General features: G+C 35.3%; 4 protein-coding genes across 4 annotated transcripts; 1 reads left to right on the top strand and 3 right to left on the bottom strand.

Annotated features, from left to right (window-relative positions):
• Window positions 1-6,356: 6,356 nt before the first annotated feature.
• On the bottom strand, window positions 6,357-7,468 carry LOC124634423. Its single transcript, XM_047170002.1, has 2 exons — window positions 7,375-7,468; window positions 6,357-7,182 (listed from the first exon to the last, which is right to left on the bottom strand). Exons 1-2 carry the CDS (start codon window positions 7,466-7,468, stop codon window positions 6,377-6,379), a joined length of 900 nt encoding a protein of 299 aa, XP_047025958.1. The 3' UTR covers window positions 6,357-6,376.
• A 5,899-nt stretch (window positions 7,469-13,367) lies between these two features.
• Window positions 13,368-14,526, top strand: LOC124630895. The gene is made up of 2 exons (XM_047164939.1): window positions 13,368-13,501; window positions 13,841-14,526. Exons 1-2 carry the CDS (start codon window positions 13,426-13,428, stop codon window positions 14,377-14,379), a joined length of 615 nt encoding a protein of 204 aa, XP_047020895.1. The 5' UTR covers window positions 13,368-13,425; the 3' UTR covers window positions 14,380-14,526.
• LOC124630889 (fibroin heavy chain-like) lies at window positions 14,430-15,758 on the bottom strand. The gene is made up of 2 exons (XM_047164933.1): window positions 15,637-15,758; window positions 14,430-15,348 (listed from the first exon to the last, which is right to left on the bottom strand). Exons 1-2 carry the CDS (start codon window positions 15,704-15,706, stop codon window positions 14,633-14,635), a joined length of 786 nt encoding a protein of 261 aa, XP_047020889.1. The 5' UTR covers window positions 15,707-15,758; the 3' UTR covers window positions 14,430-14,632.
• A 1,701-nt stretch (window positions 15,759-17,459) lies between these two features.
• LOC124633391 (prisilkin-39-like) lies at window positions 17,460-18,860 on the bottom strand. The gene is made up of 2 exons (XM_047168589.1): window positions 18,770-18,860; window positions 17,460-18,221 (listed from the first exon to the last, which is right to left on the bottom strand). The coding sequence occupies exons 1-2, from the start codon at window positions 18,834-18,836 to the stop codon at window positions 17,539-17,541; spliced, it is 750 nt and encodes a 249-aa protein (XP_047024545.1). The 5' UTR covers window positions 18,837-18,860; the 3' UTR covers window positions 17,460-17,538.
• Window positions 18,861-26,029: the final 7,169 nt, after the last annotated feature.

Genomic DNA, 26,029 nt, shown 5'->3' with positions numbered 1-26,029 from the left:
AGACAAGTTGAATCTTCCAGCAGTAATAAATATACATTTATGTGCACATAGGTATAAGACGTTTTGATTCATAAACACGGAGTCAAATGTTTCTCCAGATAGTCATATAATAGGTATAGTAAAGAGGAATGTTTTTTTGCAAAACAAACAAACAAGGTTCCGAAGATAAAGAACCGATGAATGAACAATTAATAAATGAACAAATAAATTCTTTCACTGTTGGAAAGCTACACTCTTCTCTAATGATATACCTAGGTTTCGGAGCCTTTACAAACAAACAAAAAAATATATCCCTTTATAATATTACTTTAAATAAGTAGATCGTCATGGATGTTTAATGGCGTCCACGGCCGATTTCGGCCACGGCGGCTGTTCTCATCTAAGGAGATCAGCCAGCTGCGCAGGACATATTATAGTGCACGAGCATTTGCGCAGAGACAGGTGCACTCCCTATTCCTTTACGCTCATAACCCGATGGGACGGCAATCCGACACGACCGGAGAGAGATCAGGCGCAGGACCGAAAGGAGATGGCCAAATTTTCATAGAAAAAAAACCCAGAATCGACAGCAATGAAATGGTTACCAATAGGTTCTTTATGATAGACCTTTGATGATGCCAAAAAATCCAGACTGAAATCCATGGGGTATAGGAGCTATTTCATATTATCGCAAAAATAGGTTATGTTGAATATATGTTGATTTTAAAGATTATTAACATCAAGGGACATAAAAAAGCAAAGTAAACTAACATTATACAAGCCACTAGTAATAACCCCATAGTTTCAGAGTTGGCCTGGTGATTAAAAGGTCTTGTATTTAACCACTCACGATTAAGCACCGACCTTACCTACTTGGAGAGGTTTCAGTTACATGCAACCTTCACAACTGGTTATGAAATGTTTTTGGAGAAATTGTCTTTGAAAGTCGCGCCATGTGACATTGTCAAATATAACAAATGACTTAGCAATGCCAAACGGGCCAATCACGAGTCTGCATTCAACTTCTAACGAACATCAAACAGTAAAAGTTAACTTTTTTGTGAACTAAAATCTTGATCGAAAAAACGTTATAAAAAGAGAACCCCATGGTTTTTAGATGATTTGAAATACTTTTTAAAATCCACAAATTATACTGAATCCAATCATACATATGACGTTCCTGTCGACTCTGGGTGTTTTTTTGGCCATCTCCTTTACGTGCTCTCCGATGCACGAGTGAATCAATCACCAACTTCCAGACTACGGGCTGCTTTGTGAAAGTTTAAGAAAACCCACAAAGCGATTTCGGCCCGACCCGGGAATCGAACCCGAGATCTCTGGCACAGCAGCCGCGCTTGCGACCACTAGACCAACGAGGCAGTCTGGTCATGGATGTTTACATACAGCGTGTCCCATTAAATATTACTCATACTTCCTTTATGGTTAAAACTAAACCAGATACGAATGAGTAATCACGTTCAAAACGAGTATTTACGTAGATATATCTTGTTTACTACGTAATAACTATAAAGTAGTTTCAATTTGCCGGAAATTAACATACGGGCCTCGTATATTTATTATTTTTAAAGTTTTGCGGTATGTCAATTTACCGCATTCTTTGTAATAAATGGGTATATACTAGACTATAACGCCAAATAAGTTATATTCTAGACTTTTATTGGTATTTATCTAAACTGAATCTACCTCTACATTTACTTCGTCACGCTAGCCTTGAAGCTAAGCAAAGGAAATGTCACTACTGAATAAAAAAAGATATAAAAAAAATCCACAATCGCGTACAATATTTACAACTAAACCTAATTTATTAGAACTTCGATCTCTAAAACAAAAGAAAAACTTAAAACAAACGAACGCGTGTTCAGATCAGACCTACGATGTTCAAACGCAGTACGCATACTAATTATCTAGCCAACTAGCCGTTTTCCCGCGGTTTCACCCGCGTCCACTGGGAATTAATGCCCGTACCGGGAAAAAAAAAATTGTCTGTGTTATTCGGGAAGAATGTAGATTTCCAACAGTGAAATAATTTTTCAAACTTGCCCAGTAGTTTTTGTGTTTATCCATTACAAAAAAAAAACAATTTTTCCTCTTTGTAATGTTAACCATAGATACTTACAGACAATGATGATTTTGTCAGTAAGAATGTATAATATGTTCTGAAATACGTACCATTGGTTCCAGTTTGAAGTTTGGACTTCGCTGGTGCTGCAGCAGCGAGGTACAGGATCGTGAGGAGAGAGAACAGCAGAAGGGCTCGCATCTTGACGCATGCGCGGTGAATACTGCGCGCGCGATCGTCGGTGTGTCATTGCGCGAGCGGCTATTCTGTAACAAGTTGATGTTTTAATCGAGTGAATTATTGTAACCCTTTATTATTTAAGTAGTTTATTTGAAAGAACATATGAAATGAAATAAAAAAAAAACATACAGACTTTGATATGTCTCTTTGACGTTTTAGGTTAGTAATTAATAACTATAACATAGACAGATTTAGTAAGACCTAAAAGGAAGTGAACTTGAAAATGTTTTAAATACTTAATCAGCTAAAGATTTCATGGTCAAATGGTGTCACTATTGGCCAATTATGTTGTGTTTGCTTGTTGCTTTCATTGCCTGAAAAACCCAAGATCGAGTAAACACATTATAAATTAAACTAGGTAAATTACTTGAGTTCCATAACGGATCAAGCAATCTCAATGTAAACGTACTATTGAGTATTGATGAGTTGAATTTTAAGAAATTGTTGAACGATAGCGGTAAAGATTAATGGAAAACAAGTAGGCTTACAGTTACAAATATCGTACATACTACATGTTTTATATTTGCTTATCATGAAAATAAAATACTAAAATGCATTTGTGGCCCCCCATCGGTAGCTAAGCTATACTTTCAAGGGTAATCTCAAAATATTAATAAACTCTTGAGCCATTGGACAATGTACTTAAACGTTAGAACAAATAAAAAATCTTAAATCGTAAAACATAATATAACACCTCTAAGCAGTCGAATAAAAATAATAGAACATAAAACTTAATAAGTAAATACAAGACGTAATAGAGAAACTTCAGTGCAGAATAACGCTACTTTAATTGCATAACATTGTAACTAGTGGGGGTTGCGATTTCCAAGCTCGCAGGGTGCTCTCATTTAAGCAACAATAAGCGGTTAAATATAGTGGAGATCTAAGGGAGAGGCCTATGTTCAGCAGTGGACGTCCTATGGCTGAGATGATGATGATGATGATGAAGCGGTTAAATAGCAAAAAAGCATATTAACAAAAATATGGCAATTGGTCATGCTTATACTGTTACCCGGAATTACAGAAATTGGAAAAAATTCGACAGATATTTCTCAGTTTTATGCATGTTTTACGTCACAATATTAAAAAAAAGATGTTGTTATAAAAATGTCGTCAATCGAGTAATATTATCCAAAATAGCTTTATCGAAACCAACAATATTGTCGCTTAACCTGCTACCGGTAAAAGTAAACCCGCTATTCGCTATTCCTACGCTAATGTATGCACAGCTTGCAAACGGTTGTTGCACAATCCCAAACACATTTGTGACCAATCTTGTTGACTGACACACATTTTGTATCTTACGTTAAACATACTGAAAACTTGCCTCTTTCAATCACAACTTTATTTGAAAGACTTGTTTTTATTATAGGTTCTTGCGACTAGGTAGGTACCGAAGTTAGTACTAAGATTATGTATGAACCTTATAGGATACAAAAAGCTAGGCCAGGAATGCAGGATGGTTCCAAAAGGGTCAAACTTTCGTAGAACAAGGGTGACATTTAACCCAAACAAAATTAGGCACAGGACAGGAATAAGAAGACGTTTAGACACTATCCGTCTTACCACAAAAACTTTTTAACGTCAGTTTAAGACTTGTCTAAAAAAATGTCAAATTATGATGTTGACATATGGTTCATTTTGGAGCCGCATTTTTTTTAGACAAGTGTAAAACAGTTGCTAAAGTTTTTGTAGTAAGGCCATAAGAGTCTCTGAGATTACTTCCACAGAGGGGAGGAGTCTGTTTTTATTTCTCACATTTAACTACAAAGTGTTTTTTATTCTTATATCTGAGGTTTGAACCATGGTGCACTAACTAAGTCAGGGAAAAGTTAGTGATCGATGTGGATAGAACGTTTCGATGGATTTTATCATTGGGTTATGTGAATGGTGCATGTGTTTTCTCACAGATGGCGCTTTACTTAAGTAAATATTTACAATAAAACCTTTTTCTATGTGTATGTTTATCAAATGTTCCTCTATGGGAGCACGAAAGGGAGTGTCAGACTTCTTTTACTGACCAATATCCACCCTAGTAGCACCTAGGCAATTTGTGTCCAGGGCCTGTAATAAAACAATAGAAAAATCCTTAAATACAAAATCGATAGTCATCAGATGACACTTACAGTTGAGCGTATAGTGGAATTGACTAAATCCCACCTAAGTAGCAGGACTCTTTCACACACTCCCGCAGCACCATCACAGATACCCCTGAAGTTTTCTTTTTCGGGGTTGCTGTGAAATTTTCGATCACGTAGCTTCTTTGGTATAAATGACAATGGTACCTGGCATCATAAGAGTTTCCACAAAAGCTTAGATAAATTACCACCTTTGATTACTCTTAACATCTTCACCAAGCCATACATCATTAAGATATTTGAACTCCTGACCTCGACTGTTGTCGGAGTGTTAATTGGTGACGTCTGATGCCTTTTCGCGAATCTTTATATTTTCTAATTTATCATTAAAAACGTGTTATTCATAAACCTTATTTATTGGTCGTTAAAAAGTCGTATATTTTATGGATTTCTTTAATAAAGCTTAGAATGTTCGTAAATCAAATGCTATTAATGAAGTATGGGTTTTGGGGTAAAGTGATCAATTATTGGCAGTGGGTCTGTTTGTGTTAGTTTTGTCCTCATGTAATTATAAAAACTTTTACCACCTTTTTTGTAATCTCCTTGTAAGGTGTTGCAGAAGCTTCAATTTTACCAACTTTCTACCAAAATTATGTATGTAGTATAAAATTGGTCGCCAATATTTTCCATATTCTTATATGAAAGCCACCATGAAAACTAAAAAAACTGTTTTGTGTTTATATTTAGCTAGGCACATATTCAATTATGAAATAAAACATTATTGAAAATCTGGACTGATGTAACTTCACTCGCAGTTTCGAACTAATTCACAGCATGTTTTTTCTTTAGTGGACTAATGAGTCCACTAAAGATCGTTAATGTGCAAAATACGTAAACGAGCAATAATATAATAAAGCATCCAAAGTCAAAAAACTCATAATTAATCTGGATGCATCGAAATGAGATCATTTTGTTATGCAAATGATTGCGGATGCTATACAGGAGCAATGATCTGTTTATCTAGAATCTAGATTATATTTATTGCAATTCCAATCTAGATTTCACTAGGTTGGTACATGCTATTAAGATTTCACGAGCTGCAAGGCATACCGCGGGTTACCTATATTCCTCTGTCTTTGGCATCAATAAATATCAGTAGCGTAATTTACTTAAAGGATTTATTAATTAAAGATCAATATTTATGTTATAAAAAATTCAGTTTGTGATTCAAGGTCACTTAATAAACCTTTCCTTATTAGAATCCTAAAGTATGTACGTTGAATGATGAAAGCACAGAATGTGACAAACTCAAATTATGGACTGAACGGAGATGGACCGCAATTTCACCCGCCTTTTCAGTGGAGTTGTTCTGCTACGCAAACCCGAGTAGCTGAAGAGAAACATTAATAAAAACAATACCTACTAAGTAAAATTGACACCCAGGAGTCAAACCGAAAAACTTCTGCTTAGAAGCCGCGTTTGTGATCACTACGCCATGAATCACACAGAGGTTATTCAAATCTTATGACGACATCTTCAAATTAATATGCAAAATTAGTCACTAAAGCCATTGTGCCTTTTATGAGTATAATAAATTAATTACAATCGTCTAGCGGGGTTATCTTTATTTTGGCAATAAATTCCGCCATATACAGAGCGGTTTTAAAAGCTTTTTCTATATGACAAAGCTTGTTTGTATCATGGCAGGTAAATCAGAGATGCTTTCTTGTTTATTTTTGGCAAATTACGTAACTAAGCAACAGGGATTATTGTGGTACTGTTAACTGTTAGTTTGTCATAGCAACGACAAATTTGATTAAATAGGGTTTTTCCTTTGTTGGTCTTGCTAGAACACATTACTTACTACCATACTTACATAGTTAGATTTCCTTGAGCCAATAAACTTAATGCAAGTTCAGCAGCAACCATTGAGCCATATCAAAAATAGATACTAAAACCAAACACAAATAAGGGCTTTATCGATTTATTCCATAAAACATTACCAGAAGTTGAAATAAGGGTTGAAGGTCGGGTAGTACCACGCTGGTCCCATTATATCGTACTGAGGCAGAGCGTGCTTGAACATGTCCTTCCCCCAAGGGTCTTGCGACCTTGGCGTGAACGAAGACTGGGGCATCATTGAAAACGATGGCTGAGGTATCTTTGGGAAAGATGGCTCAGGAAACCTTTCGAATTTAGGCTCTGGGAACCTCTGAAATTTAGGTTCAGGAAACTTCTGGAATTTAGGCTCAGGAATCCTTTCAAACTTAGGCTGATACATCTTTGTATTGTAAGCAGTATTCCCAATACTAGGGAACGCTGGGAAAGGATCAGGGAAGAATAAGTCGTTCATCATTGGCTTCATAAAAGACGTTGCCCAAGGATCGAAGCCTGTGATTTTAGGTCCTGCAGACGCTGAAGCTGACCCTGAGTTAGCTGATGAGGAAACTGATACCGATCCTGGCATGATTCGAATAGTTCCTGATACTCCGTCACCTTGCTTTGTTATAGTAAGGGGCATCTGCATTTTGTTCTCAGAAGACTTGAAGTAGTAGTTGCCTTTGCTATCTGTCTTCACCATGGAGTCTCCGGATGGGTAGAACTTCACTCCAGATATAGAAGATACTCTGCCGTTCCTGGATTCGACACCTGCGATGCTGGCGACGCCCATGCCATTGCTGACTGAGGCAGATGCAGAAACATGGTGAACTCGCGAAGCTTTGGAATCTGTGACTGGCTCTTTTGACTTGCTTGTTTGTTCCGCTTTACTGGTTGCTCTGGATTGGCTCGTCGCTTTCAAGTCCGCTGCAAATAAAACATAACATATGAATCAAATTTAACATTTTTATCTAAGTTTAAATTCTTTATCATTCAGATCTATCTAATCAGAATTCATAACTAGGTAATTAAGGCCAAAAAATCCAATAAACCGATCTAGATCATTATTAATAGCTGACTAATTAATTAGTTTCAAACAAAAGGATGCACGACAGTTACCTGCTCCCGTTGCGGCTACAACCAGTATATAGACGACGAGAACTCCTCCAATCTTATTCATCTTGCAGACCGAACAGAAATGCATGACAAACATCGATCTCTCACTTTATATCCTCATCGTAAAATTACAAGTTTTGGGCTTTATAGCATAACAAACGGTTCTTAATATAGACGCCGCGACAGATCTGTTTTTAAAGATAATTTCTCTGCTATTATTTTACGAACGTCGTTTTGATGGTCCGTTTATAGTTTCTGAATGTAGTAATCATAGTTTTAAGGCATCGGTGCTGAGCAATTGTGTCTAGCAATTATGTTATTTTTTTCATCGTCACCTTCACCTCCGTGGTTGGAGATAACAGTAGATATCATGATTGTTCTTTCGACGATTACAAAAACTGTAGTGGTTATCGAAAACAGTTGTAATGTGATCACGAACTATAGTGTGTTTGGTGAATTTGCAGATAATAATGTTCATATTACTGTTCAAATATTGAGTTCTGTATTGATATATTCAATTTCGTTTTATTGCTAATCATTTCTAACTCGTAAAAGTTAATGTGAGTACCGTATAGAGTTAATATAGTAATTTATCTTACATTATAGCGGTATCTTTGATTGATTGATCAAGTTATCGTTAAGCTCATTCACTTAATTATTGTAACGCCTATTAAATGTTTTCAGTTTGCGGTCAGAGGATAATTATTTTATTATATTTACCATCAATATTTTATTCGTAGCCTGCATAAATGAACTCATTGGCTTTAGTGCTAGAATCAATTTGAAGAGAAAAATGGCTCTAATTGATGTCATGGCTTTATGACTTTGAAAATTATTTTCTTTTGCTCGAGTTAATATGTAGTTTCTGCCCTGGTTGACTGAAACCACGTAGTAAAAATGATTTTTCTGGGGTATTATTCTTGCGTTGAATAATTTTAAATAGCCTACGCTTTGCACAACTGCCTCTGAAATATGATGTACTCATGACCTGATGCCTATAATTGGGATCTTATTAAAAATTACCTATTCAATTATTGGACAGTTCCCAACATTCTTAAAAGTAAGATATTCCTACAATATCCAAATTCACAGCTACAAAACTTTCTATTGTCTATTTTATAGCTTATTCAAATAATACTGGTTTTAGAACTATGTACCTACGTTCGTCAAATAAAAGCGTAGAATATATGTTAAGAAGCCGATTCTGGTTTTAAAACCACTTATGAAGGTATAAAATATATCAGACATGTGAACGAGTTGTCCTTTTGAGAGCTTTTGCGGTGCGTGCAGTGTAAATCGTTCATTTTATACTGCTTTTTGCCCAAATATGTATAAGGCTATGAGTCACCTGGTTGTTTTTAAGTTGTCATAAGATATTATTAATCAGATTGCGTTGCTATCTGGTTTTTATTTTGGTAGTTTTTTTGTGGTTGTTACTGTAATTTAATATTTCATTTCCATGATTTTTTTGAATAGCGCTGTAATTTTGCATTTTCTATGCTTTTACAAATCTGAACTATTTTTTTTCCAATTACATATTTTTTTGTTTTTTCTCTAATAAGTCGGTGTGAAATACCCAATTCAAAATGGCTACTATATCGAGCTGTCTGGTTTGTTTCCGAAAGACCATCAATTATTTGTAATCGGTGTCCTAGACGAAATCGGATACATACTGATTTATGAAGATTGCTTCCACAACAACATGTAGTTACGCCTAAAGTAAAAACTTTTTGAGTAATTTGTTACCTAATAAATTACATTTACACCGTTTTGATGGTTTATTACCGTGCGAGCAAAAAGTATACAAAATATGGTTCTGTGCTAGCAATATATGTTATTCTAGCTTTGTGTCCTGGTTTCACCTGCATTGTGAAATACATATTAACAAACACGTATAAAGTTTCAGTATTACTGTTTCCAAAAACCCTCACAGCTTAAAAAATATCAAAATTGCTCAAAGCAATAATCATTATTTGTGCCTGCTGTGTACCCTAAAAAACATAATTCTAATCAAAATTTTGTCAATAAAAAAAAAACATTTTTTGTATTCCAGTCTCAAAAATAAAGTTCGAACCGAAACGACCCATTAGATTCGTATCATTTTTTACACGCTTTTTATTAGCTTCACCTGTATGTTTGTAGGTTTGTAACCGACTACTTTGGGCGCGATTTTGACCCACTTTAAACGGCCAGATTTCGTTCAAACTTTGTAGATTTATTGAGGACCGATGACAATACACTAATTTGATAAAATTATTCCATTTTTAACCGACTTCCCAAAAAGGAGGAGGTTACACATACACATCGATTACTCCGAGGTTTATAGACCGATTTACGTGATTCTTTTTTTGTTCGACTCGGAATAGCTGCCAGTTGGTCCCATAGTCATCAGGTCAGGATCTGATGATGGAAACCCTGAGAAATCGAGGGCAACCTTCGAAAGTTGTAGGCATACATAGGGTAAAAACTTGACACTCAGGTGTACGCCTAAAGGCACTATTCAACTGTGAAGATTTGGAGCTGACCTGATGATGGAGACCAGAGAGGGTCCAGGGAACTCGACAACTGAATATGTAAACTACCTCGTGTTTGGGCTTAAATTATTTGTATTGACAAGACCTATGCAACAGTCAAGGTTTGGAGCTGACCTGATGATGGAGACCAGAGAAAGTCGAGGGAACTCGACAACTGAATATGTAAAATACCTCGTTTGGACTTATATTCTTTGTATTGATGAGAACTTCCCACTTGTATGGATAGTGACAACTATTCGTAATATCACCCGTGTCGTCACGTTACGCACCAAATCCTCAACCATCAAGAGACCAACATCCAAAATATGTATTTTACCCGTAGTTGAATAAGTTTTATGTTTTACGCATGTTATTTCCGTTTCTGTTGCACTAAATTAATTTTTAGCAAGTATAGAATTAATCTCCGTTAAATTATCTCGACAATAGTATGCAAAATATCTTGATTCCTTTAACTAACAAGGCTAGGTTAGGCAGGTTTAAAATTAAAAAGCTATTATAAATAATCCAAACTAAAAAGTAGAAAATAAATAATAGTTTAAAAAAAAACTAAATAACACGCTTTTTATAGAAAACCAAACTAAAAAAAATAGAAAATAAATTTTAATGAATTTAAATTAAGAAAATAGTGTTAAAATTTTCCATGAATATAAATTAATAATAGTGTGAATAAAAAAAAATATTTAAAAAAAGCGTGGGGTGCTTTTTAAGATATTCTCGAAATGATAACACTCTACTCATATCCGTCAATAAAATATTTATAACTATTGACATGATGCAATGCACCCCACGCTTTTTTTAAATATTTTTTTTTTATTCACACTATTATTAATTTATATTCATTGAAATTTTTAACACTATTTCCTTAATTTAAATTCATTAAAATTTATTTTCTATTTTTTTTAGTTTGGTTTTCTATAAAAAGCGTGTTATTTAGTTTTTTTTAAACTATTATTTTTCTCCCAAACACAAGATGTTACGGATAACGGTAAACTTTAATGTTGTCGAGCACATTTGTCAGCTTATTAATCCATTAGACCGTGGCAGAGTCATTTGTTACCGTCATCAGTATGTATGAGAAGGAGGAACAGTTATCATCTAGCGTTTAACTCCTTAAAATTAAATAAATAATCGATATTTCATCAGTATTTGCCACCTCTGGTAAGCCTCCGTTAATTTGCATGGTATATAATTTTGTGTTAATTGTTTAAATTAAGAAAATAGCTGGTAGAAAGTGCCGAAGTTAATCAGGATTCGGGTAAAAGAGGGCGGAGACTGGTTGACAGCTCTTCACGCTGGACTGGCAACTAATTTATTTCTTTGAGGTGGTCACAAATATTGATATTTTGTACTCAGGAAAATTCCCAAACTGAGTTCCGTGAAACCTAAGAATTCCGTAAAATAGTAGTACGGTTTCCGCCAAAATTGTGTTTCAAAAATGACCATAACATTCCTTAAAAAATATGACTCCATAAAAAATGGGCTCTGGTTGATGTCCCTTAATTCATACCCCTTGGTTTATTATAGACTACCCGCTACGAATGCTCAAGAAGTTCAAATAACAGCCCACTAGTTTATGGTGCCTTCCGAAACACGGAGGAACTCATCATGACAAGATGGTTACAAATCCATGGACCGCTGCTCAAAACTTTATGATCGATCGACCCGTGCGGCTATGAGGCTTCCAAAAAGTAGCAAAACAATGTTAGTGACTTTCTTCAATAATAACTATAATTTAGAACAATCGGATTCCACCAAGAAGCGGTTGACAATAGGAATGTAGCACAATAAAAACATGTTTTAGCACTAAATTAACCCAAAATAAATTCCTTAGTTGCCAAACCAATACCTACCTAACAGTTTTTATCAAATATTCTAAATATTGACGACGATTACTTAGTTAAGCACCACGACTAAAATATTCATAATTAGCGAGTCTCGCTAATTATGAATATTTTAGCATATTAGTAAGTTACGTCATACGCTCATAAAAATGAAATGGATCCCATAACCACGTAAAAAGATGAGCTAATGAGCTAATCTCATAAAGTTTAAAGTTATTATTATCTGGACGGTAGAAACACAAATAAAAATATTTATTTTATCTGTTAGCACAGTTGAATCTAGCGACATCTTTCGTTTTGTGTGTGAACTTGATAGCATTATGTTTATGTTATAAAGTTGAGATAGTAATGTTACTTAACTTAACTTAGTCAAATTAGTGCCATTTTATTCCGCTTTATTTCACTCATGTCTTGGCGCTAGTAATTCAGTTATTTTTTTTTTTGTTTAAGGATCCGAAAATAGAACCAATTTTAAGAATTCTTTCATTTATTTGTAGCTACACCATATTTCCGAGTAACACAGGTTATATTTTATCCCGGTACGGCCAGTAGCTATCACGGGACGCGGGCTTAACCATAGATTTAAAATAGGTTCGCGCCCTGGGTGTAACCGAGGGAAAACAGCTAGTACATAATATCAACATACATGCGATCGGGGTGATACTGAGTGGCATCCAATTGCATAGATGCATATTGTAATTACATCTTTCCATATTTTATTTGTATCTACGTCTAACCAGAGATAGAACTACACTTTGGAAATGAAATGTTAAGGCATTTCCTAACATGTTTTGATGTATGAAATGATTTTGAATATTTAATTAACTTTAGCTAATTGCAAGTAGACCCTAGACAGTTTGGCGCCCATACCAGTAGCTGATCGCAGCGTCACGGTAGGCGGTCGTCGGAAACAGGCTTATAGATCATAATTATATAATAAAATACATGGAATAGAATAAATGGATTAGTTAAGATTAGTTAATGGAAAATAATAACCACAGGAGTCCACAGGCAGTTTAGTCATGATCTCCAGGCGAGTCTCACTATTCACACTTATAAGATTCGAGTACCTAAGTCTTTAGGGTTTTTTTCAAAACACAGGCTTTAAAAATCTCAGTTTTGGAGTTAAAGAAGTCCTTCAACCAAGACTTTGAGAGAGAGGTTGAGGATAGAGCAAAGTGCAGAAGAACGATCAAGAACATGTGGAGTACCTAAAGCTGAAGTTTCTTTGGTCCAATGTTTTTTGAAGCCAATTTAATTCGCTCCAAATAAGTTTTATAGGTAATCTAAAAGCAGTCTATTAACATACGAATTAAATAACGACGCAAATTCGGATAGCAACTCAATAATAATAATCGATATAAAAATCGATCCTTGCAATGCATCATCCGTTAGATCCTGTGAAACTCGCCTTGCAACTACGCCCAATAAACGAGAACCATCCATATTTGCTATACCTACATTAACCACAAGTCATGATTTAAGACTACGCAAAGATATTAATCTCCCAACATTTCTAAATCACGTTTGAGACAGTGAGATGGGTCATTCACCCTAAATTGAATATAATAAACTATCGTTCGGACCATAGCATCCTATATAAACCGTACATTGTGATCCGAACACTTATTGCGTTATAGAGCCTAAGTTATAAGTACGGAGTTCTTTGAAACGAGATAATGTTTGTTTTTAAAGCTTTTGTCTTTGTTTTATTTGTTAGTTTTGTTGTGGAAGCTGTTCCTGTTGTTTTTAAAGGTAAGTTTCATTATAAAATTGGAAGAAATTCTTTTGTCTTTGTGGTGTTTAGATTCGACAGTTGACGGTCGATTTTCTGTGTTAGCTTTATAAATTGTTGCCTAGTACTAATACTAATGAGTGCCTAGTCGTGTGAATCATCTTTTATTTATATCAATATTTTTTGTGCATATTCAAGTTGATTAAACAAATTCAATCATAAAATTAGCTGTGAATCGATTTCTAAGATTTATTATATTTTTGTATTTGATTTTATGGCCAGCAATAAAAATATTCTTATAGCCGTATAATTTCTTGTTTAGTATAGACTTTTAAATTGAACTGTTGCCATTGTTTCAGAATCAACTCCTAATGGTGAATCAATAGTAGCTATATCATCATCTGACCCAAACGTTGAGAAGTATTTCACTCAGCAGTTTGCTACTAGATCTGGCTTCAAGCGAGTTGATGATGAAGAGCAGAATCGTCCATTCAACAACCAGGGTCAAGTGCCTCAGGGTACAGTACATTCCAGCTACAGTATAGCTGTTCCCGGGAAAGCCGTGGCTGGAGCAGGCAGAAGCTTCGCGTCAGCTTCAAGTGGACCATTCTTCCCACTCTTCGCCTTCCCCATAATTCCCGACAGTTATGGATTCAACAACTTCGGTCCCAATGACTGGGTCCAAAATGTTGAAGGCTTCTACAACCCCAGTTTCCCTGGGAATAGTCAAGTAAATAGTGCTACTGCTATCAATGACAATGGACACATTTATGGGAATGTTAATTCAGTTTCGTTTGATAATAGGAAAAAGCCTAGTGATGGTTTTGATAAGCCAGCTGAAAGATCAGATAGCAGAGACAAAAATGTAAACAGTTACAATAAAAAACAAGTAGCGTAGACCCTTTTGATAACAATGAGAGATACGGTAACAATTATTAAAATGTGTGATTTTTTTAATGATATTTTTTCGCATGTTTAATTGGACAATAGAACTACTGAATGGGCTGAGGACAGTTTTATGTAATAAACACGATTTAAAAATCAAGGTCTTTATTGATTTTACTAACTTAACCTAATACAAGAACCTCAAAGATATTGAGACAAGTTTATGTATCGTCGTCTCAACATCTTTTTACATTCTTAGTAACACTTCAGTAGAAGCCAGTGTTGATGGCGTGTGATTGCGCGGCCTGGATGCCGGGGCCGTTGATGCTGGTGGCGCCACTGTGCTGGATCCTTCCACCATTCTGCTGGGCAACGTGAGCAGTGCTGGCACCATACTGTCCGTTGTTCTCAGCAGCAGACACGGCTGAACCGTAACCGAGGCCTCTGGTCTGAGCGGAGGACACAGATGATCCGAAGCCAGCGTTGCGAGCGGAGGAAAGGGCAGATCCGTAGCCACTGTTGGCCGAGGAGATGGCAGATCCGTATCCGTTTAGGTTCTGGGCTGATGAGACAGCGCTGTTGAAACGGGCAGGGCCACCGCTCTGAGCAGAAGAGACTGCAGATCCGTAGTTGTTGCCACCAAGGGACTGGGCAGAGGAAATGGCGTTGCGGTAGTTGCCAAAGTTGGTAGCAGAGGCAACGGCAGACTCGTAGGCAGGCTGGGGTTGAGCGACCACTTGGTATGGTGTTGGCTGGTACTGCACGGGCTGGCTGTTGCCGGCGTTGGCAATACCTACACCGCGGGCGTATGATCCATCAGCGGCTCCGATGCCACTGCCGTAGGCCTGACCTTCACCAGACTGGAAGGAGGCGCCGATGCCGGTGGAATGGGAGATGCCGCCGATGTTGCTGCTGAAGCCGCTGCCGAAGCCGTAGGAGATGCTGGGGGAGCGACCAGCACGCATCACCACAGCGGGGACACCTGAAATATTGAGTCATTAGAATGGTGTTCCATCACTTTTTCTTCCCTAGCGATCCTTTTTTCAGACCATAATATAATTATTTTGCAGTAGGTACTTTAATTGTCACTAAAATACAATGAATAAGTCATTAAAAATATACTGTTTTCATGGGACTGTATTTCAGTCACCGTTGTAGACAATTGCTAAATTTACAATTGCGGAAATAACTGAAACTGTCACTCATGTAGATCGTACATCTAATTACTCTTTCAAGTTCACTTTCAATCACAATTACAAGATGCACTTACCGCTGTACCACACAGGGACTGCATTGCAAGCAGCAAGCACGGCAGCAAGGGCGATGAATTTGGCGGCCATTGTTGTTTCTCCTTCAAGGATCTGATGACCTTTCCTGTGGTAGTTGTAGGTGGTTGTGGATGGTTGTGAAACATGCCCCTCAGCTTATATACTAGACTCATGGACCCCCTCCACTCACACCTGACTGGGTCACCACTACACCCAAAGCCATTGACACTCATAAACAAATTTTGTCTAACGAGTTACGGTAAACATTTTCTGATGGGTACAGGTGATCCGAAACCATAAATTCTAAGAGTATCATCGCCAAATTGATAAGACAACTGATTAATTGGCCGTTATAAAAACTGAGTCGCTTAATTTAAAAAAATTAAGGAATCTTAATTAAAATATTCTCTTATTCGATGTTCTTGGCGGAAAGCGTTATATCATTTCAAATTAGATCTTCAAACATTTTGACATTTACTGCCATCGGACACATAAATGTCACCATTTTTGTTAATTATTCGCAGATTGAGTAAAAGGATCTCCTAGGCAATCAATTCATTCTTTTTATTTGATGAAGCCGATCCTGGTAAATAAGACATTTACATCGTTATGTATTTATATCTGTTTCCTGCTGGAAATACGAGTATGTGTATTGTAAGTAGATATGTAAAGTCCGATCATTGAACCGGACTATATTATGTCACGATTACGTTGGTGAAGTTGAGCCCTTTAGGCTCAAGTTGACTGACAACCAAAACGTCATTTTTCTTAAAACAATTATTGTTTTCACGTTCAATTTCCCAAGTGAATAGTTCTTTTGAGAAAAACGGACGTTTACTGTTGCGTTTTTCTTTCTAGAACAAATGCTTATACAGTAATCACCTACCTCATTGCTTCATCATCATAACGACCATCACCTGATATTAGTCTCACTTTTTTAGTTTAGTTTTTTTTTTAGTTAGTTATCACTTTATTTACTTGAAAGTTGAGATTTGTAGAAAGATGACCATTTGTCAAGAAATATGATTTCTTATTCATCATCATCATTAACAAAAATACAAGTGCATGAGGAGGATCTTTAACTGGTACATAGCTGCATCCAATGAGACTGGAAGCCGATTCCAGACATAGTTGGGGAAAAGGCTAGCCAGATCATGTTGCATAAGGAGGACTTTTAAAATGTATTTTATGTACAAAACCCCTACAATAAATCATCATGGACTTCGTTATAGGAACACACTAATTGAGAATATTATTTCGAAACGAATGCACTTTTTCCGCTCTCATAAACAAATGAAAGAGGTAATAATTATTTTAGAAATAGAATGCGATTTCCTTAATGTCATTTTTAATGGCATTCATCTCAAAAATCTATTCGCATACCCAGGTCATAGACCTTATTGATCGGGCAAATGATCTGAAAATTATACGATTAACATAAAACTCCTAATTTTATTGAGGATGTGAAACATTTATCAATAATATGCCTGACATAAAGAGATCTCATTTCGATTATAATAAAATCGTCTTCATATTACAATATTCGGTTTGTTCACATGAGCTTAATGAGGAATTCTTTCGGTGCATCTTATTTTGATTGATAACTATTTTATAGTTTACTAATAAAAAAAATAACAACCAATAAATCATAAATCGTTTTATTTGTACGAAACTATCACATTCTTACAAACCTAATCAACAAAAGCTTATCACAGTTATTTACTTCTTTCAACTCATAAATTATACATAGTTAATTTACATAACTAATCAATTATACAAAGAGATACAAGTGTAATTACAAAAACATTTACAAGAGAAACATCCATTAATACAAAATTAATCATTGTTTTCAATAAATCTTTCACGTGTCTTTTTGAATTTACAGTTTCATCTTCAAAAATAACTTAAGCCTTGCTTTCCGCTACAGCAGTAGCACTAGCACTCGATCGAGCATAAGAACCATAATCGTTATCATTCTCTTCATTATTATTATTGTATTCTCCTTCACTGTCTTGATCATCACGGTAACCAAAAGGCCCTTGGAACCCATAACCTCCACTAGGTCCACCAGAGAAGTAATTCCCATTGAACTGGGTATTGTAAGCTCCATTGCCATTATTGTAAGCTGGTTTGAAACCGTACCCGCTACCTGGATTGTAACCAAGAACGGGGTACCCTTGGCTGTAACCTTGTTGGTTTGAGTATCCCTGGTTGTAACCTTGACCTTGGTTATGACCTTGGTTCTGGTATCCTTGATTGTAACCTTGATCAGGATACCCCTTGTTAGGGTATCCTTGGTTATACTGGTAGTTGTTAGGGAAGTATCCACTGCCGTGACCTCCTCCACCCTCATTGGCTGACGACTGAGACTGACTGATAGCAATGTTTATAGGAGGTTGGTATCCTTGATATCCTGGGTAACCTTGTTGTCCTTGGTAACCCTGGTATCCTTGGTAACCGCCCTGGTGTTGCTGGTATTGTTGGTATCCGCCATAACCCTGGCATATTCCATATTTTTTGCATAGTTTCTTCTGATGTGATGTTCGTGGTACTCGCACTAAAGTTGCAGATTCACTTACTGAAGTTTCTGAAAGTAATAAAATATTTTAGTTCAAAGATCTGGTGTTGCTCTGCATTTTTGTTACTGAAATTATTATTTTAATTTTAAACTACAAAAATTGGGCGTGGCTATTTTGCAAGATAGTTATCTAGTTTTAGAAAATATCCAATTAAAAGTAATAAACTTATGTGGAACACACGTCTTTTATTTATGGCAAAGGAACCTCCCTAAGTAAGTTGGTCAAATCACTTTCAAGAAATGCAAGCATTTAATATACAATTTCTCAAATAACTTTACATAGAAGCAGCTGTTAAAAAGCAAACCATAACTTCGAAGATAATCAACCAACCCAAACTAACGACACAAAAAAATAAGTAACACAGTTTTTTGACCCATCCCAACATAAACCAAACGTGCTGTCATATAACTAGACCACCCAATTACCTACTACGCAAAGAGACCATTACCGGCGATTACCTAACGGTATCGATTCGGAAACTGCAAGTTTTATCGATTGATCGTGACACCGCGGAAGATTATAGAGTATCGATACAGTATCGATAAAAAATTACCACCTTCGGCTAGGGTCGGGCTGCATCCCGCAATCGCGATCGCAAAAAACAAAAGGCTGATATTAGCCATGTTTCGAGTAATAGTTTATCGAGTGTTCCGTTAAAATGTGTTTGATATTTTTTTGCAAGTATCGTTTTATAGGTCGGTTCGGAGGTCACGCCCCACGCCTTGAGACATTGAGGTTTTATTTGGAAAAAATCCCACGGAAGTGAAGCACTCGTTAAAATGGTAAACAATACCGTATTTGTGGGTCGGAAGTAGTTTATTGTAATATATTCAAATATGATGTGCTGTGGTAGGAAGAGTCTATTCTTCTTTCCTGGTATCCTAAAGACCATTACTACATGTTATATTATTGCAAAAGACACAAGCAAAACCACGAGTGAAAGATGGTGTAGGTACACAAATATTTCAAAGCTAAAGAGTTTGATCTGATTTGAATAATTCTTTCAAAGTTACATAGCCCATTTATCGAGGAACTCTGCAATTATCCGTGCGAGTCAATTTCCCACAGGACACGGGTGAAGCTTTTGGCATGGCAGAGACAAGTATAATTACTAAAGCGGCAAATTCCTCCGTCTGTTGGTATCATTCCATCATACAAATTTTAATCAACATCACCACATAACAACAGTGTTGTAACAACATTTCTCACTGATGCCGCGCCAATGATTACTGAACTTACAAATATTAACCTTGATCTTGATGTTTAAGTAACAGTTAATGAACTTGATCTGCGCAAGAGTCTTGTACGTGTAGCCGGTTTAACATCTGATTGCTGTACAAATTGTACAAGATTCTTTGCTGCAAGTACTTTCATTTTTGTATTTTTTGAGACTTGTGAGGTATTTAAGCTAATCTGAAATTGTAGTTTTTTTATCATATAATTTGTTTTTATTCAGTTCATATTTACATTTTAGATTTAACTAAAAACTATTCTATTATCAAACCTAAAACTAAAAAACCAAAACTAAATTAAATTCAAATTGTAGTTCATTTGAAAGTATCAGATCTGTTCAGGTTTTATTATTTTGAGCGATTCTTCTGGCATTGCTTTTGCTTTTTTTATACAGTTAATCTTTTATTTTTAAAATACAGGTAAAATGAGTACCTATAGTGAAAAAAATCTCCAAACACATCAAAATAAAAAAATGGAGGCAGATTAATTAATAATCAGTTAATTACAAAGAAGAATTTTAAGTTTACTTGTAAGCAATTTATCTAAGCTTCGTTCTGCGTGCCATAAATCTACATTTTACTTGAAATGAAGATATTTCACTATATTCAATGATTAATGGCCAAAAGATAAGAGGTTCAAGCGCCACATGATTGAAACCGACATGGTCGATGACACTAGACCTTACAAATATATATCACAGGAACACTAATTTAGAACTCTCATCCTAACTAATATAATAAATGTGAAAGTAACTCTGTCTGTCTGTCTTTCTGTCTGTCTGTCTTTCTGTCTGTCTGTCTTTTCTTCACGCCTAAACTAATGGACTGATTTGTGTGAAATTTGGTACAGACATAGTCTGGAACTTGAGAAAGGACATAGGATAGTTTTTATTACAAAGAAATACAAAAATAAAATTTATTCCGGACATATACCGCCATCTATTGGTCAAACCATAAATCTGCCGCAAGTCACTATTCCACGCGAACGAAGTCGCGGGCAAAAGCTAGTAATTTATATATGTAAAGTCAAAATATTATAAATAGTACTACCCGTACACTGCAAACTATTAGTCGGCCGATAGTTTGTTTGGGCTCATAAATCTATAAAGATGAAACGTAATATGAACAATGCTAAGATCAGGTATTGAGCCGGTATCAGACTGACTGATGACTGAAAACTTTCACTGGCATCAAGATTTTCTTAAAAAGATATTGTTTTCCAACCATCGCTCCACTGTTGACCGACTTTTTAGTCTGTAGTGTGCAGGTACTCTGAGACCTAACAAAATTCACAGGAACACTATAATTTAGAACTCTCTTAATTTATGTTGGCAAAATTAAAATATTATTAAATCTGTTTCAAACATGTTGTAAGTGAATGAACTCTGATAACTTATGACATTTTGATGCATAGGTTTTGTAATTCAGGTTTTTAGTATGATTTCCTTTTATTTCTTTTGAACAAAAATTACGCTGGAGAACAAGCAAGTTTTAAGAAAGGGTGAAAACGCACTAAAATTCTTTAGGAACTTTTACAGGAATTTCATAATTCCATTTTTAATTCGTATGTAAAAAGTTCTATTCACTATTTTTCTAAAACCTGTTCAAATAGTTTTCAGTACTGCCAATACATTGTGATTCATATTTCCCCCCTGTGATAAACATGTGTGTATCTTATTAGATTCTTGCACGACTCTATTGTAATAATTAGCTTATTATTTTTATTCTTCAAACTTAATAACTTTACTTCAAAAATTACTTCACAAAACAGGTGTAAATTCATCTAAAAATAACAGAAAGTGGACCGACACTAGTACTTGCCAAATAGCGGTACACACAAAACGTAGTTACGTTTTATGGCCCTCTGATTGAGCTGATTTCGCAAAAAACTCACTTTATTGCCCAGTCTGGGTCAGTTGTGTAGAACTTCCCGACAATAACGGTTTCAGTGACCAACATCAACAGTTAAATGGGTAGATCTTTGACCAAGGCTTTCCTTGATGGTATTCGAGATATGACGTCATTAGGATTACTGGAACCGCGATGATAAAGAGACTTTTTGCCACTCAGCCGTGCAAGTGGACGTGGTAGTGGCCTAGTGGGTAAACTTTTCTTACTTTGTATGTTCTTTCTAAGTATATCTTGGACACTAATGACCGAGTTGCAGTTGATAAACTGTAGGTAACGGCTGTCATTTGAACATCTTTGGAAGTCGTTACTAGTCAGAAGTCAGTAAGTCTGACAACCAATCTTACCTAACGTATTACAGGTTGCCAATGTTACCGGGCTGAGGAGGTCAGATAGGCAGTCGCTCCTTGTAAAACACTGGTACTCAGCTGCATCTGGATAGTCTGGAAAGCGATCCTAACATAGTTGGCAAAAGCTTAGGCAGATAATAAAACTGTGCAAGTAACTTAACATTGCAAAAGTGCTAAAGGCCTATGTGTAATTAAAAAACAAACAGTTTGATTTATTTAGAGGCGGTGTTGATCTTGTTTTGGCAAAATGAAAAATAGATCCAGTTTTAGGCCGTAAATGTATGGGTTTTGAATATTCATGAAGTACATGTAAACTAAAGTGGTGATTGAAGATATTAATGATAGTGTCAGTACTCCGGATTTCCTAATCTTAGCTTAATCGGAAAGTAAATGGAGTAAGTATTTTATGGTAATCAAATAATGGGTTTGCGGTGCTTTTTTTGTCTTAAAAGATATGCAAATAACTAAACAGCTAGATATAGAGAAAGATCACACAAAATGGAAGCCAAGATCGTTTATTAATCTAGAACATTCCAAAAAGCGATTAAATTAACATATTTACATAAAATAATCAATTATTTTACACCTTTCCTGCAAGAGGTCTAATATATCACGTTATTAGAGGAAATAAAATTAAATAAATGTTCTGTTTATTTTAAACAATTTACTTCATAATGTGAACAAATGGAGCTTTATCGCGCATCTGCACCGGTACATAAACATTAAGATTAGAGGAATTATTACTATCTTGCAACAAAAACTATTTTAACAATATTTCGGGGTTCCGCATCGGAGGACCAAAAATATCAAAGACCTGATTTTTGACGCCCTTTTGATATCAAGTACATATTACCTTTTTCTTGCTATTGTATTTTCAAATATCAAAATATTCTCTAATAAACAAAAATATTGGTTCCAAATATTTCTTGAAAAATTGCTATTTTATTCATAATATTTGCTTGAAAAATTATTCATAACTGTTCGAACTGTCAACGATATAATAAACGATACGGCAATTTAATAAATAATTGCCTTTTCTACATTTCTTAATTATGTGTGATTTTAAGAAATTCGATGCCAAACAGAAACAAAACGGAAGCATTATTCAAATATTTCCTCATTTATTAAGGATTTGCGAAATAGTTAATTTTGCCCATAAACTTGATCGCGAGGTTTTGCGTGGGATGAAATGACTTTAGTATAATTAAGTTACTACTTAAATGACGATACAGATGTCCTTTTGATCAACCGCCTTGCTGCGGGATTGTTTGAAAGAGTTACAGCGGCGCTGGTACATAAAGGGCTTCAGAAAGTACATGCTACACCCACATTTCGGGGAGTTATTTGATGACTTCCCAGCAAAAAAAACAACCGTCTGTAAAAAACTACATGTGCACATGATATCAAAAAAAAATATTTTTACCGACTTAGGTTAAAAAGTGAATAGGTTCGTTATTCGTAAGTAAGAAAGGACCAAAAGTAGATCATATTTATCAATGAAAGTATATACCTAACTAGGTACATATTTTATGAAAAAAATATTTCAAGTCACCATTTTTTCAAATATAACAATCTTATCTACTAACAAAGTAATCCATATTCGCTGTTCCCAAGGCGATAATTTATTCGAAATCTAGGAAATTAAACATTTTGCATAGATAAAACAGTGTTTGATTAGTATCACAGGTTTTTACAACTATTTAGCATTTCCTCTTCAATATTAATACAGTTTTTTGCAGTCAGTAATCAGTTAACTTGATTTTTAGTTGATAAATGGTAATGGTATAACGTTTCTGTGCCAAGTAATCGGAGGTATGTCGGATATTACAAATCGTGGTGAATTAATAACTGTAACAGAATTGACATTAACATTTTTGATTTTTGTATTTCAATTAATTTATTCTGATTTCTTTGGTAAAAGTTTGGTAGTGGAACAGTTGCAAAATGATGCAGCTTTGCGTAAAAGTGTGAAGAAAATCTTTTTTATTTATTCGAGATATCTATAGAGACCTAAAAATACACCCTGGCAGATGATTAGGTTAATTTTCACCTTTTTTAAGTATGACCTTTTCACAGTAATTTTATAACTTACCACCTACTTACATACAAACAGACACAACCTAACTTCTTGCGAATGAAAACTAAGATTAAACTATGAAAGATATTACCTAGCTACTTTCAAAACTCCTTTAAAAGTCAAACGCCCAATTAACTGCCTCATGTCTTAACCGACCATTTTATTAGTCCTATTAAAAAGTAATCGAATCTCCCAAAGAAAGTATCACATATAAAATTAAAAAACTTTCGTCTAACCATAGCCTACAATTATAATCTTCTAAAACACACAAACAATATAGTTTTACGACTACATTATGACCTGCTTAGTTACTTTTTAAAAAGTTATTGCCAATTTGCTAAACACATAAGTTATATTTTTTAAATTATAGCTGCCAAAATGGATATTATCTTAATTGTATTGATTGCAAAAATATAAAATATTGTACTTTCTTCAATATCCGATCACGATTATGGGCGTCGCTGATTTTAATTGGGATACCATGGATGAATTGCCAGTATAAATAACGTTTGGTTTTATATGTTGCCAGTGATATAAATTCGAGTGTTCTTTATTTGAAATTATATTCGGGACCTTATTTTTGCGCGATAGGTATTCGTTTTTTGAAACTGTGCAAATGGTGCAGAAATTGGAATAGAACATGTTTGTATTTAGAACACATAAATATAAATTACTAGCTTTCGCCCGCGGTTTCACCCGCGTCCCGTAGCCAGATTGTGCCAAAAACTATCCTAAAACCTTCTCCCGAGTCTAAGTTACCTCCCCTCTAATTTTCAGCCAAATCAGTCGAGCCGTTTTCATGTTATGTCGTGACAACGGAAAGCGGGTTTCATTTTTATATATATAGATATATAAATTATTAAATAAGAATAAAGCTTTTAAAACTATACAAAACAGTTTTGTTTAACGAGTACGAAATAAAAAAATACAAAAACTAATCAATTTTGTTGAACCCGTTATTACCCGTTTGTCACCACACGGCTTGAATCGGAGCATGTTCATGATTTATTGAGTGTATTTTTCATACAAAGGATGTGGTGACAAGTTATTGTGATTTATACTTCTTGCTATACTTTTCTCTAAACTGTGTTTTTCTAGTCTTTTTCTCTAAACGTTTCTATTAATTTTTTGGCCATTGAAAATGATCTTATTGGCTGAAAAATGCTTATTCTAATGATTTCGATAAGTTGAATTAGTAAAACTATCCTAATCTTATGGACCCTGAAAAAAAAAGAAACTATTGCAATAAGTCAGTTACTGCCAAGGGTAACGAGTGGTTATTTAGTAATACGTCTGACTAATCTAGTTTCGGTAAAACCGAAAATACATACCCTACCCTTAACCGGATAAGTAATGTGTAATAAAAAGCCTTCGTGTATAAAGTGCTAACTGTTCGTCCTATTGAAACTTTCAAACGGGGCATCCTCACCGCAGTTAGGTTTCATTAGTAAATAAACATTTGAAGCCCGGTATAAACAAGAAAGCTTCGTTTTGTTGACGGTAACTTCTGGCGTTGTGTTGCTCAACAAAAATTGAGTATGTAACTACAATATGGATCAAGAAACAATAAGATTTCCCCTAACACGTTTCATGTCATCTGATACTCAACAGATTAACTCATTCACAAAACACTAAAATGGATGCTAAAAAAGCAAAACATTTATTTAAATCCATTTCTTTAATAAAACAGCTAATTTCATGGAAATCTAGATAATCTACTTAAGTAATATATTGCGGAGCAGGTGGCAACATACGAACAACTAATATGAAAAGAATGCAGTTGTCACGTCCTCGCAAGATTGAAATGGCAATAAAATGCTAATAAACAGCAACGGTACAAATACTTAACGAAACAATACTACCTATTAGATCTTAAAAGGATTAAAAGAAATAAAAAAAAGTGTGAGATTTTACTGAATACCAAAATCTAACGGAACAATAAATTCTGAATGTGACACTTTTAGATCTTTCTTGAGTTCCGTAAAAAACGATAGATTTTGTATTACTATATTGCCGTCTAAAATGTCCACTATTGGACAAATGCCTCCCGCAAGTTGGGGTAATTTACCCATACTCACCGCGCTAGGGCAGAGAGAGTAAGTGTGGGATATTCTTAGCTTCAGAGATTCTGCTACACCCATCTCTAAGCAAGGCATTTAGTATCCCACTCGATACTCTGTGATTTTGTACCGCCAGTAGTCAGTCGCTTTTTAAACCCGTTAATACATTTAAAGCCGTTTAATTGGCTC

Source organism: Helicoverpa zea, chromosome 1, assembly GCF_022581195.2.
Source record: "Helicoverpa zea isolate HzStark_Cry1AcR chromosome 1, ilHelZeax1.1, whole genome shotgun sequence".
NCBI classification, from domain to species: domain Eukaryota; kingdom Metazoa; phylum Arthropoda; class Insecta; order Lepidoptera; family Noctuidae; genus Helicoverpa; species Helicoverpa zea.
This window is presented reverse-complemented; position numbering and strand designations above follow the sequence as displayed.